The following is a 23,039-nucleotide window of genomic DNA, read 5'->3' as shown; positions in this document are numbered from 1 at the left end:
TAGCTGAATCAATCAGGGTTTTCTTCAATTCTTGCCATTGAATCCCCAAGGTTTGATTCCTGTTCTCAAACTCTTTTAATTTTTTCTTCAATAATCTTTGTGTATTTTAGTCTACAGTTCACTCTGAGAGCTGCTCAACTTTTATTTGCTTTAAAACTTTCTTACATGTTATTCTTTTCAATATGAAATTCAATTTTATCCTAATCTAGACTAAATAGTGATCACTTCCAATTTCAAAGCCTCTGTACACTCTGGTGTCCTGCACTAGGAAAAAAACATCACTATTAGCAATAACATAGTTAATGAGACTTTTCTTATTCCTAGCCTCTTCTCTCCATGTGAATTTGCACACATTTTTATGTTGGAACATGGTGTTAGTAATAACCAGTCCATGTCCTTAGCAGAAATCCAACAAATATATGCCATTATTATTAACTTTGCTCTTTTCTCCAAATTTTCTCAAAATATTTTTGTATGTCTCAAAATCATTTCCTACTCTGCTATTTAGATCCCTAACAAGGACCAACTTTTCCTTTTTCATTGTGTCAGTTGCTTTCTCTAAAGCCTCAAAAAATTCCTCCACTTCTACCGTAGTAGTAGAACCTTCTGTGGGACCATAGGCACAAACAAGTCTCATTGTCCAGTTCCCCATTCTGATATTTTCCCACATTACTCTACTTGAGACTGACTGCCATTCAAGAAGATTAGCCATGTATTTTGTGTTGAATACTATGGCTTCTCCTTCTTTTCCTTTATTGTCATTGCCTGAATATAACATTTTGTATTTATTGCTCAGAAAGATCTCACCAGTTTTTGTCTTTTTTGTTTCAGTCACCCCTATTATGTCGATCTGGTACTTATCTAATTCCTCAGCCTAGCTCCATTTCTTTGCCATTCAGGCTTCTATGTTGATAGTACCGATCTTTATGTCTGGTGATATTGAGTTGGGGTGTGCTTTCAGATTTGTTCCAGTAGCTGACTTTTCGCTGTTCGCCCTGGTTCCCTGGCGAAAACAACGGGGGCCTTGTTTAACCAGGCAACGCCCCAGCCAGCATGAAATTTTGTCATGTTATACCATCATTTTTTATTTTGGTTTAACCAATAAGAATACAATTTGGTCGGCTAAATCCCAAATTGCCAGCCCATCCTCGTTCGTTCAGTATCCAAGTAGATACCCAACAGGGTGCACCACGAGAAGGTGAGGATTGGACATTAGGTAGAAGCCGTGGTTGGTTCTCCGCATTTCTTTAAAGGCTATGTGGAGGTCTCCTCTTAGTTATACAGCTTTGACCCTTAAGCACCCCCCATTGGATTTGTTTATGAGTATAATATCTGCATAAAGCAAGGATTAATTTTAATATCTCTGATTCTAATATCAGATTTACTGCCACTTTCTTTCATAATGGAATCCATATACATGAATAACAATGGATATAGCATGCACCCTTCTGTTAGCCCATAACTTAAAACTAGTTTGAACACTGTGTTGTATACTGCTAGTTTAGTGTTTTGGCTAATTTCATCAAACTGCTGACTTACAACTTAAATATAGATTATGTATTGCTCTCTGTATAATAGCTATAAACTCAAACCTATGTCATAAAGTTAATTAAAAAGTAATTCACTTTTTAATAATATGTAAATATTTCATCTTAAGTATCATAAGACATCATCAGTACAGTTATTAAACAATAGGAATTACATTCAAAAAAAGACATTAGTGCACTTTCTTACATTGGAATCCTATGTATACAGTAGCGTGTTTAAGAACTAAATACTATTGCACTGTAATTAACTAAATTAAAATATAACTGATAAATTTATTTTATACAGTTGAGGATAACAATTTCCCAGACTTAATTTATCAGTTATATTTTAATTTATCTAATTCTAGACTAATAACTGATAAACTAAGTCTGGGAAATTGTTATCCTCAACTGTATAAAATAAATTTATCAGTTATATTTTAATTTATTTAATTACAGTGCACTAGTATTTAATCCTTAAACATGCCACTGTATATATAGAAGGATTCCAACCTAAGTTGTAATCCTATGTAATTCCTATTGTTTAATAACTGTACTGATGATGTCTTATGATACTTAAAATGAAATATTTACATATTATTAAAAAGTTAAATGCTGTGGCATACATGTGAATTTATAGTTATGAATACTCCACAGGTTCCTCTATATAAGAAATGCTCTGTATAATGTTCCATTTACCCATTATAATCATAGTGTTTTGAAAAGCTTTTCTCTGAGCACTTCGTCATATGCATTTTCCAGATCTAAAAAAATCCAGATACTTGTTACATTCCCATGATTTCTCTACTGTCTGATGTAAAGTGAAAATTAGATCATTACAACAAATTGTGTGAATGTAATAAGTGTTACAAAGTGTAATAACATAATACTGTGGGAATATAGCAAAGTTTTCCAGTTTGTCCACAAATATGCAAGTCAGAATTGTATATCTGTCTGTCCTTTACAGAAGGCAACTCTTTTAAAATTGGGCTACAGAATGATTGGATGCCATCAGTACTGATGCATTCTTTTTCATTTTCAAGAATATCATGTGATCAGTGGTTACAGCAAAGTAACCACTGAACAGCTGACTAAATTGAATAGCTGTTGTAATAGATATGGTATGAAGGTCAGCAATAAAAAGACAAAGACAATAAAAATAGGCAGAATCATTGAAAATGTCAACTGTGTTGTGAATGGAGAACTTGTGGAACAAGTAAAACATTTCAGCTACTTAAGCACGATTTTTAGTGAAGATGGTAAATTAAATATAGAAATAGACAACAGAATCAGCAAAGCTGGTATGGTGGGAAGTCAATTGAATAAATTCATATGGAATAAGAGAGAAATTAGTTGGACCACTAAATTAGCTGTATACAAGGCAGTGTTCAAACCAGTTTTAACTTATGGATCTGAGAGCTGGGTCAGAAGTAAAACACTTGATCAAAGACTAGAGACCGCAGATATGAGAGTCCGGAGAAAGATTAGAAGCGTGAACAGATGGCATCAATGGCAATATCATATTAAAAACGAGGATATTAGGAAAGAACTTGACATTGTCAGCATCCAGGAATGCGTTAGCAGAGTTAATCTCAGGTAGTATGGTCACTTAAGCAGAATGGGCGAAGAAAGATTAGCAAAACAAGTGTTCTCTGCCAGGTTGGCAGCAAAACGACCCAGAGGAAGACCAAGATATAGGTGGATTGATACGGTACAAAGTGCCTTAGACGATAGACATATAAGATCTAATAATGTTGAAGTCTTGACAAGTAACAGACTGATTTGGAGGAAAATTGTAGATAGGAAGTTAGTAATGATATAATTTTTTTTCATGTAGTACTATCATATCATATCATACCTTGAGGGTACATAGCAGGAATTTGGTGATGGTGATGAAGTAAAGCAAAAAAAAATTAGTCATATGATTTTGTATGTGAGAGGCTAGTTTTTACACTTGAAATAAGAGATTAAAGATTCGAGTTAATTCTTAGAAAATTTTGGAAAGGGGATTAATATAGTATAGATGACATAGAGGTTAGCTTAAACAAAAACTAAATCTCAAGGTCATGATTCCCGAATTCAGACACCGTCACATGTCAATTGCATGCACACGGACCACAGGATGTTTAGGCAGAAAAACCAACTCTAATTGGTCAGTGAAATCGACTCCTGTAAGGGGGTAAGAAAAGAAATTGAAGAAGGTGCCAGTAGGGTTATCGTATAAAAGGGTTAGGAATCCCCATACGCACACAAGGCTTTTCCCCCCTCAGAGTTTTCTTCATATAGCTCTCATGTGGTTTTCCTGGGTCATGGGTAAGGAGTTTTCTCCGTCCGACACTATAAGAAAACAAAGTGTGCAGGATTTTGATTCCATGTTCCTATTGTAAGAAATAAGGGCACCGTTTAGTTAAAAGAAAGAAGATAATGTCAGTGTGTTTCAACATTGTGATCATAAGGAGAGGAAAAAAACTATAAAGAGGTCAGTGCCCACGTGGTGAATTTCACAGCCATAGAATAGATGATCCTATGTGTGTCCTTGATTGAAGCATGTAAAGTAAAGATCATGAAAGCCCATCTTAATGCCAAAAGAACTTAGGAGTGATAAGTTATAGAAGAGTTCGTCCTAGGAAGGTACAATCGGAAAAAGGTAGAGACCAGTGTTGAAGACCCAAGTCAAAAGGTACTGTGAAAATCTCGTGTCAATTCAAATCATATGTAACTGTAATCATTGTTCAATTACTGAACAGTTGAAGGGATTAATGAGAATTATACTAGGACTTTAGTATATGTCAGACTAGAATGAGAATAAGCTTGTTACTATTCATTAATAAGTATTCATGTGACTTTATTTATGCATGTACATTGTATTTTATTTAAGAGAGTTTTATAAGTCAAAAATGTGTATTAGCACAGCGAAAGGATAGTTTAAACCATACTGTTTTAGTAAGTTAGATAGAGTAAACTAATTATATATGTCCAAGGTAATGCAGCATTATAACACATTCAGACTAGTAAAGTGTTAACTAGTTCTGGAATTATATATATATTTATATGTATGTAATCTTTTGTGGTGGCATGATCGCCATTCCCATATAGAATTTTAGCCTATTGTTTGTGTTTAGCTAGTGTTAATTTGTATTATATATTATTGGTATTGAATTGAGTTTTATTTGATTAAAAAATGAATTGTACTATGTTTAAGAGTTCAATAAACTTTTGTTCATTGAAAGTATAGTTGTCTGAGATTGCTGCTCAATGCACCACTTGTAATAACGTATGAACCTAATCACGTGGGGGGGGGATTTGTTAAGTTACGAGATAAAGGTCACGACTGCATATTAGTTTCACACTCAGACATATTTTGGTAATTGCTCCTTGTTTTTGAATTTTATATCTTAAACTAAATGTCCTGAAAGGTGCAGTATGAAATAAATATTTATGGACACCAAGGGAAGAAGAAGCTTGAATATTTGTATTTGGGTGATATCTCATATATAGATAAGATTTGGGTAAAGATAAGTAGAGTTTCACATATAAGGATAATTGAAAGTCTAATAATCATAAATTGGGACACAACATAAATGGTGCAGTCGACAGGATGTGGTTGTGGTTTAGCTAATTAAAAGCTATTCACAACAAGTTGGTTTTGGGTGCTGTCAGACAACTGAGAGGCAAAAGTTTAATTAAGTGTTGTTGAAAATTTTAAAGAGTAAATTACTGTAAACTGGATACAAGTATGACTGATCCTTCTAGTAGTTTAGGCATGGATAACAGCGAATTTTTTCGTTATATTAACCCACAAGGTGTTCCCACAATTTTTGGGCGAGGAGACTGATGACGTCCTCGATTTTTTTAGTTATGTAGAAGAGACTGATTTTCAGTTGTTAGTCTTGCTCCAGAGTAAACTGGTGGGAAAGGCTAAAACGTCCATAGAACACTCTCCTTTGCTAAGGGTAGCCTTGGATTATCAACAATTCAAACAAATATCGGTCTCAGAATTTGCTAGGAAAAAAGGGAGTTCCCAGGTGTTGAAGGAATTGTATAATTGCATACAAGAGGAGGGAGAGAGTGTATCTAATTTGCTGAGCAGAATTATGTCTGTATCACAATCCATGAGGTTCTCGTTCCCAGAGGAAAAGCCCACATGAAGTGGTTAGCCTTTTCAACAGTTCAGAGTCGGATTATGATCGATTAAAAGAAGTGATATTTAAGAAAGGGTTCCAGGACCTAGATTCATGCTTTAGCCTGGCCAGAAAAAGAGAGAGAATTTTGGATGAAATGAGGGAACAACTACGAAAAGGATTAAAAGGGGATACAACCCCCCCCAAATTTTCTGAGCACCCGAATAGTCTCAGGGAAAGTCCTTTTTCCTCAATCAATTTTAGACCAACAATGCATGATAACAAGGGAGGCAGAGGCAATGGGATACAGCAATATAATACTGAGAATGAGGGTCTCATCTCAGAAATAATTGAATTAAAGAGCTTGGGCCATTCTGGGTCAAGTAAGAATGAGAGAAGTATAGTTGCGATTGCTGGTAGTTCAACTGAGAGAGATGATTCAGAGAAGGGGTAAGAATGCACTGTTTCTTTAGCAGAGGCGAAAAGGGAATTGCCCCTGCCTTTGGTAGAAGGTTTGATTGAGGGTATACCCTGTAAACTCCTTTTTGATACTGGGGCTCACGTAATCCCAGAAAATTTGATTGAGGCATTTCAGAATGTAGCCTTTAATAGTTTTACTAAACTAAGTCAACCCATTAAGATCATGGGAATTGCAAAAGTTGAGCTTTCCTCAATCTTGAGAGTGAAAGCAAGGATTTCCATACCTTGCTTCCCTATCAATATCACGCATGAGATGCTAGTCTTACCCGAGGTTGCAGACACTAGCAACCAAGTCATACTGGGTATTGATTTTTTAGAAAAATATAACTTTATATGTGATAAGTTCTGAGCAGGAAAGGATTCACATGATAGAGTTCTTTAAGTCTGTATTCCACAAGTATCCAAAAGTATTCACAGGGGAGATCAGCTCGCTTTCTTGTACTAATCTGGTTCAACATGCTGTTAAAATCAGTTCTGATGTGCCCATATATGTGAGACAATATTAGATCCCACTAAAGCATATGGACACACTTAAGAAATTACTCCTGGAATATGAGAAAGCTGGAATTATTGAAAAGTCAAATTTTAGATGGAATAGCCCATTTATCTTAGTAGAAAAACCTAATGGTTAAGATTTGTACTGAACCTGAGAGAGAGCAGGTCACTAAACCCATAGATTTTCCCGTGTGCAAGATTGAGGACCTGTTGATTGGCCTGGAAGGACTAAGTACTTCTCCAAACTAGATTTCCAGATTCCTTTGAGAGAGGAGGACAGAAAATACTTTGCCTTCACCACAAGATGGCAGAAGTATCAGCTGTGTCGACTCCCTCGGGAGCCAGGAACTCAGCCATGAGTTTTCAGAGCTTGATGAATTCTGTGCTATCTGATATGTTGGGAGAAGGGGTTATCTGTTTCCAGGATGATCTTCTGGTTTACTCATCTTGTGTCGAGGAACATAAGAGACTACTAGTAGAGGTCATGGAAAGACTTAACAGAGCTCAGTTATCTCTGAAGTGTTCTAAATGCCAATTTTTCCTCAAGGAAGTTGCGTATTTAGGCCATGTGATAAATGAACACATAACACCCACAGAGGAAATTGTGACTGCCATATTAAAGGCATGAACTCCCACAACTGTAAGGCAGGTTAGGAGGTATTTGGGCATGATCAACTTCTACAGGAAGTTCATTCCCGAATGCTCCAAACTGATGGAACCTATAGTTAGACTCACAAGGAAGGGAAGAAAATTCAAGTGGGGAAACGAACAACAGATTGCACATCAACGCTTAAATCTGGCTCTAACTAAGTCGCCTGTCCTGACGTATCCCAAACTGGGTAGGGATTTTTATCTCTCTGCTGATGCTTCCAACAACACAATCGCCTCTGTTGTAGAAAGAGGAAGGGAGGTTTAAGCCAGTCGCCTTTATCAGTAGGAAGCTTTCCTCTTCTGAGATAAATTACTCGGTAATTGAAAAGGAAGCCCTTGCTATTGTTTATGCAAGAAAGTTCAGGTATATGTTATTAGGACAACATCTCATCTTGCGCTCTGATCACAAACCATTGTCATTTATATCCTCAATGAGAGACAAAAATCAGAGAATCATTAGGTAGGCACTAGAGATGCAAGAATTTGATTTGGAAGTAAAATACATCCCTGGCTCAGCGAACGTGGTCGCTGACTATCTGTCCAGATCTCTGGATGTTGTACACAATAGTGATGTCAGTCCTAGTGAAGAGGTGATTTTCCCTATATACAAAGAAGGGGGGGGGGAGTAGGCAAGAAGGGAATCAATTTTAGAACAACAAATATGGGAAAAGTCTTGTATAATCGAAGAGCAAAGGAGTGATCCAGTATGGGAGGAGATTTATGAGAAAGTTTTGAGAGGGGAGAAGTCCCATATTAAAGATTCTTTCAATCATACACTATATATTGATCCAAATGGTCTCTTATTGTCCAAACAAAGCGTCACAGGGGGATGGAAGGACAAAATCTTAGTTCCAGAGAAAATGATCTCATGGGTACTATTCACCTTTCATGACTCTGACTTGGCTGGTCACCAAGGGGTGCATAGAACGTGGAACAGAGTTCGTGATCATTATATATGGAAAGGGATGAAGGGAGATGTAGAATCGTATGTGACTTCTTGTCATTTGTGTCAACAGAAGTCCAGCATTGTAGGTAAGGCTCCCCTCCAGTCTTTCCCTAATCCCATGCGTCCTTTTCAGGCTGTAGCTATGGATATCGTGGGCCCCCTACCTATCACCAAGAAAGGAAATAGGTACATTCTAGTGGTCATAGACGTGTTCTCACGATATCCGGAGACTGTAGCAATTAAGGACCAATCTGCCCGAACAGTAGCTTATAAATTTTTCAAGCTGATTATTTCTAGATATGGGACACCCCAGACACTTCTCTCTGACAAAGGCTCCAACTTCACAGCTGAAGTCATGTTACAGCTGTGCAAGTTGTTAAGAGTAAAGAAATTTTTCACTACTCCTTATCATCCTCAAAGAAATGGAATGGTGGAAAGATTGAACAGGACTTTAAAGCTTACCTTGTCAGAGATGTCCGATCTCCAGATCTCGAATTGGGATACTTTTTTGCCTCACACATTATTCGCGTGCAGAACTGCCATCAGAGAAGCCCCTGCCGTTATCTTCTATGGTTGTGAGCCAACCTTCCCTGCTGATTTCAGGAACTCCCATGTAAATTTGGGATTTCCAGACATTGATGATTATCTCAATAGCCTGATCACCGATAATAGAACTGCATATGAGATGGTGTACAAATCCAGTGAAGCTTGCTCACAAAGGGCAAGAAATTATGCCAACAAATTGAGGAGATACAAGGATCTGAATCCTGATGATCTGGTCTTGTAAGAACAGAATTTCGTTAATAAAAAAGGGGGGAAGTTTGGAAGGAGTGGGGTCAGACCATATGAAATTCAAGAAAAATTGTACCCAGTGACATTTAAAATAAGAGAGAAATCTAAACAAGGGAAATCCTGGGTAGTGCCTGGGAAGTTTGGAAGGAGTGTGACCAGACCATATGAAATTCAAGAAAAATTGTCCCAAGTGACATTTAAAATAAGAGAAAAATCTAAACAAGGGAAATCCTGGGTAGTGCACTCTGATAGATTAAAACTTTATAGGACGAGGTCTAATAAGTTAGTATGCCTAGGAGATTCGATGGAGAGTGTATGAAGAAGGAGAAGGACTACAAAAGGGGGTAACAGTCCTCGTCAAGAAGGAAGCCACGATATGAATGCCCCCTCAAGAAGAGGGAATAGTACTGATTGTCAAGGAGAGAGGGAAATTCCAGCTCAGATCGGCAGTTCTCCAGGTTCATTCAGTTTAAACAATGTATGGGGGAAAGCATAACAAACAAGCAAATGCCGACAAAAAATGGGAATAGGGTCTATGAGAATCAGAGGAAAACAGAATACTAGAACAAACCCGGTATAACCTTAGGTCCCTGACAAAATGGTAAGGTAGACCACAGGAAAGGAGTTTATCCCTTAAAGATGCATGCCTCTGATAAATGGACATCTGACAAAAAGATCTCAACAAGGGACATAAGGGGGGGAAGTATGAGAAGGATTCACCAGGTATTTCTTCAATAAGCAGCAAGTTCCTGTAGGGATGAGAGGAGAAGGAGTGGAACGTTTATCATATGACAGGGAGGAAATCCTAGGAAATGTGGAAACTCAAATGTAAAAAAGGGTACTTCTATATTAGAGAGAATTCCCATTAAAAGGAAAGGGGGAGAACCGAAAAGGTTTGACAAAAAAAAAGGGGGGGGGGGACCCCAGATAAGAGAAGCAGAACACTTTGCCAGAAAATGTTTTTTTAAAAAAAAAATTTTTTTTTTATTAAAAGGGAGGACCTTTGTTACACCCTAATAACTTAAGAATGTGAAAATTTCAGTCATCATGGTGTAACAAGAGAAGAAATAAAAACTCTGTATAAATAACTAAGTAAGCATGCTTGTTCCTAAGCAGATATCGTTAAGAGCCTTTCAAAGTAATGAATACATAAAATTAAAAGAAAGAAAAATATGCTTGCATCCAAGTGAAAAATATAGCTGAAATTGTTTGTTGAAATAAATAAAAAAAAAAAAAAAGAGTTTTATTACAGTTGTGATATGATAAAATAAGGTTAAGTAAAGCAAAAAAAAATTAGTTATTGGATTTTGTATGTGAGAGGCTAGTTTTTACACTTGAAATAAGAGATTAAAGATTCGAGTTAATTCTTAGAAAATTTTGGAAAAGGGATTAATCTAGTATAGATGACATAGAGGTTAGCTTAAACAAAAACTGAAGCTCAGATGTTTTGGCAGAAAAATGCCACTCTAATTGGTCAGTGAAATCGACTCCAGTAAGGGGAGAAGAAAAGAAATTGAAGAAGGTGCTAGTAGGGTCATCGTATAAAAGGGTTAGGACCCCCCCCACGAGGCTTTTTCCCTCGGAGTTTTCTTCACGAGTCTTCGTATAACTCTCACGTGGTTTTCCTGAGTGACGGGTTAGGAGTTTTCTCTGTCTGACACAATAAGGAAACAAAGTGTGCAGGATTTTGATTCCGTGTTCATTTTGTAAGAAATTAGGGATGCCATTTACTTCAAAGAAAGAAGATAATTTTAGTGTGTTTCATCATCGTGATTGTAACGAGAGAAAAAATCTATAAAGAAGTCAGTGTCCACGTGGTGAATTTCACAGCCATAGAATAGATGATCCTATGTGTGTCCTTGATTGAAGCATGCAAAATAAAGATCATCAAAGCCCATCTTAATGCCAAAAGAACTTAGGAGTGATAAGTTGTAGAAGAGTTCGTCCTAGGAAGATACAATCGGAAAAAAGTAGAGACCAGTGTAGAAGACCCGAGTGAAAAGGTACTGTGAAAATCTCGTGTCAATTCAAATCATATGTAACTGTAATCATTGTTCATTTACTGAACAGTTGAAGCCATTAATGAGAATTATACTAGGACTTTTGTCAGACTAGAATGAGAATAAGCTTGTTACTATTAATTAATAAGTATTCATGTGCCTCGAGATTTATGCATGTACATTGTATTTTATTTAAGAGAGTTTTATAAGTCAAAAGTGTGTATTAGCACAGCGAAAGGATAGTTTAAACCATACTGTTTTAGTAAGTTAGAGTAAACTAATTATATATGTCCAAGGTAATGCAGCATTATAACACATTCAGAATAGCAAAGGGTTAAGTAAAGTGTTAACTAGTTCCGGGATTATATATATATTTATATGTGTGGAATCTTTTGTGGCAGCATGATCGCCATTCCCATATAGAATTTTAGCCTATTGTTTGTTTAGCTAGTGTTAATTTGTATTATATATTATTGGTATTGAATTGAGTTTTATTTGATAAAAAAATGAATTGTACTATGTTTAAGAGTTCAATAAACTTTTGTTCATTGAAAGTATAGTTGTCCGAGATTGCCGCTCAATGCACCACCTGTAATAACGTACAAACCTAATCACGCGGGGGGTGGGGAGTTAAGTTACAAGATAAAGGTCACGACTGCATATTAGTTTCACACTCAGACATATTTTGGTAATTGCTCCTTGTTTTTGAATTTTATATCTTAAACTAAATGTCTTGAAAGGTGCAGTATAAAATAAATATTTAGGGACACCAAAGGAAGAAGCTTGAATATTTGTATTTGGGTGATATCTCTTAGATAAGATTTGAGTAAAGATAAGTAGAGTTTGTAATCTTGTTATTAATAATTATTATTAAGAGAGACCTCCAGGGAGTCGGGAACTCATCGATGGAAGCCATACTATTCGCACCAGCTGTCATACCTGTTCTTGAATTCATTCACGTTACTTGCACACACAACATCGTACAGCAATCCATTCCAATCACACACTACTCTGAGAGAAAATTCTAGCCCTAATCCCCTTCTTGACAGCATTCATTCACAACTTGCATGGATGCCGTGTCCTTTCCCCACCCTTCATAAAATGAAAAATTCCATCTACAGAAATTCTGTATAACATTTTCAGAAGTTTGTAAATCTTAATATTATCATCTTTCTTTCTCCTGTTTGCAACCTACAAATTCTCAATCTGTCTTCATAATCTGTATTCCACAATCCTGATATCATTTTTGACACTCACTCTCTCCACTGTATCAGAATCACCACAGAAACCAGGAGACCAAACGTGCGTGCAATAGTCCTAGAGAGGTCTTATCAAGGCCTTGTAAAGAGGCAAAATGACTTCCTTATCTTTACATGTCAAGGTTCGTTTCAGCATTGCCATTATTCTCTGAGTTGTATTTACAATTTTTGCTATATGACCCTTGAACTTTAGTAGACTTCCTGTCTACTAAAACTGCAAGATCCCTAGCCTCATCAGCTTCTTCAAGCATAATCACACCAAAGTGCACGACTTTACATTTATTAACATTGAAATGACAGCCATTTTTCCAAAATTCCAGCCTATTCAAATCATTCTGCAAGTATTGCATATCAACAGCACTCCTAATTATCCTACCTATCTTTGCATCATAAGCAAATAGTTGTACAGCAAACAGACAACAGATGGACAGTCAGAGTAACAAATTGGCATCCGAGAGATACCAAAAGGAAACCTGGAAGACCGTCCTTAAGTTGGGAAGACCCAATGATTAAAAAAGTTGGAAGAAAATGAAGAAGGTCCTGCAGTCATTGAGAAATCCTGACTGAAATCAAGGGTCCATCAAGGTAATTATGATTACTCTTTTCACACCCATCGTATTTATTTGTTGATGCATTTCTTTCACTAGCAACCGATCTGCCAGGTCTTTAACAACACCCCACTGTGTATTTAATCTTGTTCAGCTCCATCTCACTGCCACATGAAAAATTGTTGCTAGTATTGCAGTCATAGTCTCAACTCTAACTGGATTCAAGACATTTGATATCATTAGCAGCATGTCTCCTCTTTTTCCTGTCCTGTTTATCCTTCTTAAAAATACTGTACTCTTTGCACTCGATACCTTGGCTATCAGAAGCAACGTCTGCTTCTGATAGCCAAGTCTCACTAATGCCTACAATATGAAGCCCCAATATATTAACCAAGTCAGCAAACCACTCCTTTCTTTCTGATACTCTTAGCATCCATGTACTTACCTAATAAATTACTTGCATGTTCTTTTGCATACACTTGTCTGTGGTCTGCATGACACAATTCAACAACTTGCAGACATCATTACACATGCTTGATAGGTCCGAACTGGACGAACACATTGTTCTCTCTTCATCTTTTCCATAATAATAACCATTGTGATCATTAAAACAGTTACATAATATTGTTTCTTAACACAGATTCTCGTGATTCTTCCCATCAGAATTCACTTTCCCTGACTCTCTGCATTAGATCTTATATCAGTTAATAACTTTTCAAGACTCCTGATGCCAAACACGTTCTAGTGTAGGCTGTCCCTCTTATATAAATCCAGTCTTCTTTCAATCTCACTTTGCATCCATTCCTTCCACACAGTGTAAGCATCGAATCATTTTTATCATATCGAGATAATATACTTATTATTTTCACTTTCTTGCCTCTTCCGACAACCCTTTCATGTCCTCTCTCTCATACTGAAGAGAGAGTTAATTAGTGCTTACTACAGTTATGATATCGTGTACCTTTTCTTTTCTGTTTTTGAATTTCTTGCTTTATATTTTTAATTTTTGTGCTGGGAAAACTTGATGTTGTAACTCGCTCATGAATGGCATGTTTTTTGATAGTTGCCATACGAAATAACATCCTTCTTTTGATAATCAACTTTACTTACTGGATTTTTGTTATTATGCACTAACTTACTCGATTCCATGCTTTGTTTTCAATTTTGCTGCTGAACACTTATTTTTATTCTCCCTCTTAATGCCATTCGACTTTCTGTAGTTCCATCGTCATCTGCCTATTAATCTGCTTTAGCATAGCAGTCTCAGAGGTTATGTTATTTTCAGTATCTCTTTAAATCTTCTTTAAGGAGAAAACCTTGTTCACTACTTCACTGTTCTTCTTGTTAGCATTGTTAATGTTATGTTGGAATTTGGAAAATGGGAAAAGCACCTCTATTTTTACAGCAAATATGAAACAGTCCATAATTAAAACTATATCCTCTTTTAATAGCATGGTTGGAAAACAAATTCATATTTTTTAATACAGTAGTGGTGGTGACCTAATCAGTAACTTAACAGAAGTGTTTGTTATATTAAGGCTAAGATCCTGGATTGTTCTTAGCCTTAATATAACAAACATTTATGTTAAATTATTGATTAGGCCACCACTATTGCTGTATTACAAGATATTATGAATTTGTTCTCTGACCATATTATAAAAAGAAAAATAGTATATACAATATTAAACTACAGAGGAAGAGACACCTTGCTATTTATGAGGGTAAGACTCTTCCAAATCTTGAAAGTAGAGAGGAAGTCATTCTGATTTTTTAATTTGGGATGTGTAGAAGTACTTCAGCACTGTTTTTTTAAATAACTGCTCAAACTTAAATCTACAGAAATGTAAAAGGCGTTTACATTTGTGCACTCATTTGAGACTCATCAGAGGATGAGTCTCAATAGATCGCAGAATGGTGGCTGCTCTTCTAAGAACGATACCCAGACCAGTACCTAAGTCATTATTTTACTTCTTTCTAATATATATTTCCTTCTCTATATATTCATTGACCAAGCACATGATTTATTTGTTTCTTTCTTAAAACTAACTTACAACCAGTAACTAAATTCCCCCTGTTCTTAACTAACAACAGATATATTTCCTTATTCAATCAAAATGTCACCATCTTCATTTTATACATTCATTCAGAGTCTTTCATAAATATGTCTACTCAGCGAGTTCCACAATCCACCGAGAAACCCAATGCCCCTGAGGTTTGGATAAAAGACTGGTTCCCTACGTTATATGCTCATAGGGGAGCAGCGAGAGTCTTTAGGTTAGAGAGTTTCTGACCATGTTATAAAAAGAAAAATAGTATATACAATATTAAACTAAGGAAGGGACACACTATTGCTTGCTATTTATGAGGGTGAGAGTCTTCCATATCTTGGCAGTAGAGAGGTAGTCATTCTAATTTTGATTTGAGATGTGTAGAAGTGCTTCAGCACTGTTTCTTTAAATAACTGCTCAAACTTAAATCTGCACAAATGTAAAAGGCAAGTATTGCACCACAGAATATCATGATCAATGTCCCTCCATGCTGAGCAAGGCCAGATTTTTCAGGTTTATTGTATTGATATAAGGTTGGTATTCATGTCATTTTTCAATAGATCATTTTCAGAGAATTCAAGAATGGGTAGATAAAAATATAATACTGTATGAGGGTCAACATGGCTTTGTGAAGGGTCGGTCATGCCTTAGTAATTTACTAACTTTTTATAATAGAATAACAGTGGAGTTGGATAAATGAAATGGTTACACAATGATTTTGGAAAGGCATTTGACAGAATACCACATGGAACTCTGTTACATAAATTAGAACAAACGGGGATTGATATGATGCTAGTTAAGTGGACAGGAGGGTGGCTTCTTGACAGATCAAAAAGTGGTATATGGGGGGGGGGCAAAATCTATGCAAAAACAGGTGACTAGCGGTATGCCTCAAAGTTCGGTGCTGGGACCGTTGCTATTTAATTTGTACATGAATGATATAGGAAATAACCTAAAAGAAAATATTCAGTTGTCTGCTGATGATGTGAAATTAGATAGAGTAATAGTTAATCAGTGTGATGTAGAGAGTGCAGGATGATGTAAATAGGCTGTCACTATGGGCAAAAGTTAATTGGTGTCAGTTTAATGTCAAGAAATGTAAAGTTATGCATTTTGGGATAAATAGATTTCAATCCTGTATCACATTGATGGCAATGTACTCCAGGAAACAGATGAAGCTAGAAATTAAGGTAGACAGAAAGTTAAAGTTTAGAGGACATACTGCTATGGCTGTTGTTCAGGTAGAGAGCATAAGATTACTTGGCTAATGAAGAACACATTAACAAGTAGAGATAAGGAAGTTGTTATTCCTCTTTATAAGGCCTCGATATGCTCACATCTGAGTTACTGTGCTCAGGTCTGATGTCTTGAATTTCTTGGAGATGAGGAAGCAGTGGAGAAGATTCAGAGGTGGGTGACCAAGATGGTGAGTAGTCGGTGGGATGTTCTCTATGAGGATAGATTGAAGGTGTGTGGATTGCAGAAGTTGGTTGATAGGAGAAAAAGAGGACATATGATAGAAACATTTAAGTTGCTTAAAGGGTTTTATAGGATAGATGCAGGGGAAATATTTCAACACTTGGATAGAAGAATCAGAACAAGGGGTCATCCTTGGAAGTTGAGTAAAGGTGTGAGGACTAGATTTTTTTTTTTTTTTTTGTTTGGAGAGTTGTGAATGAGTGGAATGGATTGCTAGCGTCATTTGTGAGTGCTTTGTCTGTTAATAGGTTCAAGGTGAGGTATGATAGATTAGGTCTTCCACGATAAGTCTTCAGACTTCATGCAGGTGCCTGTATAATAATAATAATCCACTCTTTCTACACATGTTATTACCTTTGAAAATGGTGGAATCTGGTTGTATAGATACCAAAAGACTTGAGGTAAAAGACCTTATACCATAAAAAATTGATTCTACAAGACCATTGAGGTGTTTTATCTGTGTTTATGTGCTTTTTATAACCCTTAAGAAGCCACTTCTTTGTGAGTGAAACTAGTTGGTATAAGTTTCATATATTTAGAATGACTGATAAAAACTCCTTATTCTCAGTTATTTTAGTTATAAAAACTCATAAAATTATTTACTGTGTCATCTGTATAGAGCTGATCAGATTTATTATGTGATTATCGATTTTTATTCTATTTTACTTTTTATCCTTATGAAGTTGTTACTATTATTATGTGACACCTCCAGGGAGTCCAAAGACTCATCAAGGGAGGGCACTTACTCTGCAAGTCTCCACCACTCATTCCACCAACTACATCTATTGCAACTACACCAGTGCCATCTACTACCCACCACCACTAGTATTTCCACAGACAATCACAAACATCCAAGTTATGTTGCCATTTCACAAATCATTCTAATTCTTTTCTTTATTCATGCTCGTTTATTTCGTTATCGCAGTACCTTATTACACATTTATTATCTATGTATAAATATCTTTGATATGCTGTAACTATGTTTTTATTTTTTTTCTTTTCGCTATTATATTTTAAATGTTTTGTAATTTTATATAATTAAATGCTTTATATAAATCTGTAAAACATAAAAACTGGAGTGTTGTTGATTTTTTTGTTGTTTTACTGAAAAATTTGCATGTGCATGACTTCAAAAGCTCATCTTTTTTGTCATTTAACATCAGGGCTTCATTTATCATTTTCTTTTCTTCTTGGATAAACTATCCCTATTTTTATTTTCTTCATTACTAGCTATATATTTTTTGATTGACATTTATAATTTAGTATAATTTCAAAAAATGATTCCATGTTATGGTTATATTTGCTGCTAGTATGTGAAATAAAACTGTTAATAACTGATCCATAAATTACAGGTAAAAGACCATTTGGAGTTTCAATTCTTTATATGGGTTGGGATAAACATTATGGCTTTCAGCTTTATCAATCTGATCCCAGTGGCAACTATGGTGGCTGGAAAGCTACATGTATTGGAAATAACAGTGCTGTAAGTATTTTTTCTATTATTATTATTATTATTATTAATTTTTACTTCATGTGGTGTATAAGGTCTGACAATGAAGTAAAGACATAATCAAGTACCTTCGAGACCTTGTTGCAAATTATAGGTCTCAACTTCTTAACTACCAAACAAGTCCCAACCAGATTATCATAAGCACAATGCTGTTCTCCATATCACATCTCCTATAACAAACTATTTCTGTGATTCTCCAACATCTCTCAAACCCCACCTTTTACCCCCCCCCCTTCCATTCAGTCATACTTCCTTCCTTCAACAGAGAATATATATCGCCATATGCCAGGATGCCACTGAAAAAGAAGACAGCCAGCGACATCTCCCACAAAGGTATGTCCAGTTTTTTCTTCATATATCTGTCCATATAAAACATCAGTAATGCCCTAAAATCTGAGTAAAAAGCCAATGATATCATAAAAAAAAGGGGTACTCCTAAACAAAAATAGGCTAAATAGACATAAAAGTAATTGAAAATTTATTTATCACTAGGTTAGACTATAATAGATTTAGTTTAATCCTTTATCCCAGTGAGAGCAAACAAAGTTTGCGCCTGAAAATATCTTCAGGACTAAATATAGTGTTGTACTATCTTATCCAGTAAGTAGTGCAACACCAAGGCAACTCGTGGCAAAGGTGGAGCAAGCTACCAGGCACTTCTAACCCAGTATCTCCCATAATGCAAAACACATTTCCTATGTGGATATGTATACTGTTATGCATTAAAGGGATTGGCCATCTACCCAGACTAGTTTCGACCTTTATTGAGGTCTCTTCAGTGGGAGCCAGGCCCAGAGCTGGAGATACCAGGCAGAAGCAGTAGCAAGTCATCTGTGCCAATGGGAGTTGCCAAAAGGTTTATCACCTTTTTTAAAAATTACTCTGGATTTAGAGAAAGATGTTGAAAATTTATTTATCACTAGGTTAGACTATAATAGATTTAGTTTAATCCTTTATCCCAGTGAGAGCAAACAAAGTTTGCGCCTGAAAATATCTTCAGGACTAAATATAGTGTTGTACTATCTTATCCAGTAAGTAGTGCAACACCAAGGCAACTCGTGGCAAAGGTGGAGCAAGCTACCAGGCACTTCTCTAAATCCAGAGTAATTTTTAAAAAAGGTGATAAACCTTTTGGCAACTCCCATTGGCACAGATGACTTGCTACTGCTTCTGCCTGGTATCTTCAGCTCTGGGCCTGGCTCCCACTGAAGAGACCTCAATAAAGGTCGAAACTAGTCTGGGTAGATGGCCAATCCCTTTAATGCATAACAGTATACATATCCACATAGGAAATGTGTTTTGCATTATGGGAGATACTGGGTTAGAAGTGCCTGGTAGCTTGCTCCACCTTTGCCACGAGTTGCCTTGGTGTTGCACTACTTACTGGATAAGATAGTACAACACTATATTTAGTCCTGAAGATATTTTCAGGCGCAAACTTTGTTTGCTCTCACTGGGATAAAGGATTAAACTAAATCTATTATAGACATAAAAGTAATGTTTACTTAGAGGAGTAACATGGGAATTTTCCCAAAAATAATACCTATATTTCTGTGATCCCTGCAAGTTATCTGCACTGTGATCAAATTTGGTTTTGTTTGATGCATGTGCTTTAGGAGACTGATATTTGGACTCTGGAAAGAAAGAATAGAAATTATTAAATTGTTGACTCGTGGTGATTATAAATGATTTAGTAATCATGTGTCAGCAGTTAGTCAGGTCTTGTGTTTGAATGGTCCACTATTTTCTCAAGCCATGGAGGTGTTAATAAAATACCATCTGGATGATCATCATCCCATAACAGTGAAAATCTTGTGAAACTTATAATGGTGTCTGTTAAGAAATTATAGGCATTTAAACTGTTAAAATGATAATAAACTGAATATCAAAGAGATTTACAGATAAAGTTTTACTGGGAACTTGTTCCTTGAAAAAAGTTGGAGCAGAAAAAGTTTTTGGTTAATAAATTGTTTTAGCAAAAATAAAGAACACCTAGAGCACTCAAATATTCTAATTTGAACCCATACAATTTCATTCCATTCTTAATCATCCCAATTAACAGTGATTTTTTTTCAAATTGTTATTTATTAGTTTCATTACTTTATTGTAGGCCTATTATTTTAAGTAATCAGTACATAATTCTTTAGTAAAATATTAATATATAGTATGTGCTGAATATTCTGTTTCAAATCAGTTTTGAAAAAACAATGATAATCACATCTATGAAAGAAGTATTAAGAAAACTGTAGCACAATTCAAAATTTAAAGTCTACATTTTTATTTTAATTAGGTTTACATTATCATTAACCATTTATACATACATTAAAATACAAGTGTAGCATTTCACAGTATAAACTGGAATAGATAAGTATCGAAATTTTTAAATATGTAAGTAGCCATTCATTCCATCAGGTGCACTTTTTTTTTCTTTTTTTTTTTTTTAACACTCAGTCAGTATTAAACTTTTCTAATAAAATTCGAGAATAGATTCTGTCTTGTATTTATTGCATGATGATGATTCCTTTAAATCTGTTCATATCCAAGTGATTACTTATAGTGACTACTTTTCAGAGACTTATTGGCATGCTTTCCTTCAATATAGAATTGCCAAGTAATTTCAGAATGTTTGTCAAAATTTTTTATGCTAATTTTTAGTTTGAAATTAAAAAATTTGTAAGGATGCATCTATTATTTAATATAATTTATCTATTAATTATTATTATTTAATAATAACAATCAAGATCTGTTAACTCATAATGTACATTGTATTTATAATTTGTTTCAGCATATTGGTTGATTTATTTTGTAGGTGAATTTTGCAAATACATACGCATCTCTTATACATTTAATTCTACTCTAGATTGATATTCGTATTTGACATTTAAAATCTCTACTAATTTGTTGAACCAACCATTTGCAGTTCCAACCACACAGAGAAAATTTAGAATTCCTGTGGTCCAAAATTTGTTTATGGTCACTAACTATGCTCATTTGCATAAATTACTTTTTTTAGTTATACATCTAGATACAAAAAGAAAGAAAAAAAAGCATGTATAAGAAATTTTATGAGAAACTAAAATAAAAATGTGTTCAGAGAAAAACAAGTATGTGGTCATGTAAACAAACAATTATTATTTAATAATTAAATAGCATAATAACTTTTTATGCTAATTAATGGATATTTGTATATCATCATCATCAAATTTCTATTATGTATCCTCAAGTGGAGTTAGAGATACTATAATAGTACTACATATGTTTGCATTATTAATACCTACCTATGAACAGTTTACTTCCGGGTTAATCTATTACTTGTCAGGACTTCATTGTGTTGTTGCATCCTATCATTTGGTCTTCAATATACTACTAACTACATCAATTCCATCTTGATCTTAGTTTTCCTCTGAACCTTTTTCTTGTCATTCCAGTATCAACTTGTTTGACTAACCTCTCCTCTCCCATTCTGTTTAAATGATATACCTTAGATTAGCTCTGTGCACACTTTATTGAAAGCTCATTGTCAGGTTCCTTTCTAGTATCTTGGTTTTTAATATATTATTTCTTTTATGCCATCTGTTGACTTATCTCATTTTTCTTGCAGCTCTCATATGTAACCTCTTGTCTTTGTGTTTTATTTTGAACTTAACTCATAGATCATAAGTATTTAAAATTGGTTTTAACGCTGCTAGGTTGTGTTTTAGCTAATTTCTCCTATATTCCTTGTAGATTTATTCACCTGAGGCGTGCGTGCATGTGTGTGTCAATTGTGGTTGGAATTTCACTGGGTTGATATTTATGAATGCCTTCAGGGAATAAATGATATCACTCAAATTTGATAAAGTCATAAATAGTGCCACCAGAAGGGGGCACTATTTAGGACTTCAGGTCTACTCTCAGTTGACATGCTTCATCTTCATTACACAGTGTAGTGCCTGCGTGCAAGTATCTTATTGTTGTAATAAGATATTTGTGTTGCGTCATGCCCTTTCTCATAAATTCTTATATCTTTTGATTTCTTTAAAAGGCTGGCCAATGTGTGGCATGTGGTATCTCTGGGACACAAAGGAATAGCTGGGGGTCGAGCCAAAACCAAGTGTGGCAGACACTTTGTTACCAACCTCTCATTTAGTCCTAAGAAAGTTTATTTATTCAAGCTGTGCCACTTAGGACTATTAATTAGAATGTTAATCAAGAAGTTAGTAAGAAGTGAACAAAGATAACACGAGATATGCAATCGTGACCGTGAATTGTGTCCTAAAATTTTCCCGCTCAGATCCATAACTAATTTTACAAGTGGTGCATCGAATTCCATAAAGAGACCAAATTGGTTGAAGAACAACAAGGTTTATTTAGCATAATGTACATACTGTTTACAATACAAAAATTAAAAAGGATCCATTCAAATTCTAGCTAAGGAATAACTCATACCTAATAACTCTTATACCTTTCACATAAAAACCCCATCAAAATTCAATCTACCTAAGTTACTCTACACATAACATATTTCTTACACTTTAATCTATATTTTTACAATCACAGACAACTTTTACTCCATAGATTAAATCCTGCTTAAGCTTTCTTAAATACACACAATATTTAGATTCCTGCAGTGCTGTCCTTTCATAATCTTCTACAATAAACAAGTCATTTCTCATGCAGTCTCTCTTAATTGCTATCTCTGAGTCTCTTTTCATTAACGTTCTACACAGTATTAATTCCTGGACTCTCATACATAACAAATAATAAACTGTCTACTTATCTATACTCTTTTGTTCTTTTCTTTCCGATCATTGATGTCTGAACGTTATCATCTCTTTGACTTCCATTATCACAGCACTTAGGACACGTACTTTCCACGCAGCTTAGACTGCTGCAGTATTACGGGATTAGATTTCCCGCTGAAAACCCCTCCAGTCGCATACCAGCTATGGACCTACATCAAGAGCTCCAAATGACTACCAGGCGAACACAGGACACCAGAGAGAGAGACCTGGATGGGGGGGGGGGGGGAGGTTTCTAACCCTTTTATACTTCCTCCCTAACGGCCACCACCATCACTTTGGCCGTTCCCGCGGCACGTAGAATATGCCATCGTGTGTGCCTGATGTCATATGTCCCGTCACTTCTAAGCACATTCCGCGAACACGAGGCCGCTTGGGGCAAATGTCTGCTTTGCCCCCCGAA

The 23,039-nt window shown here is 35.5% G+C and overlaps 1 protein-coding gene across 1 annotated transcript in view; it reads left to right on the top strand.

Annotated features, from left to right (window-relative positions):
- Prosalpha3 (proteasome alpha3 subunit) overlaps positions 1-23,039 on the top strand; it is a 91,778-nt gene that overhangs the window by 47,167 nt on the left and 21,572 nt on the right. Inside the window, exon 5 of the mRNA XM_090403439.1 lies at positions 17,698-17,828. Within this exon, the coding sequence (XP_090259565.1) occupies positions 17,698-17,828 (131 nt within the window). The remainder of the gene's footprint in view (positions 1-17,697; positions 17,829-23,039) is intronic.

The sequence above is a fragment of the Typopeltis vanoorti genome, chromosome 14 (genome assembly GCF_054136105.1).
Source record: "Typopeltis vanoorti isolate ZY-2024b chromosome 14, IOZ_Tvanoo_1.0, whole genome shotgun sequence".
Lineage (NCBI taxonomy): Eukaryota > Metazoa > Arthropoda > Arachnida > Uropygi > Thelyphonidae > Typopeltis > Typopeltis vanoorti.
Note: the sequence above shows the minus strand (reverse complement) of the source record. Positions and strands in the feature narration are given on the sequence as shown.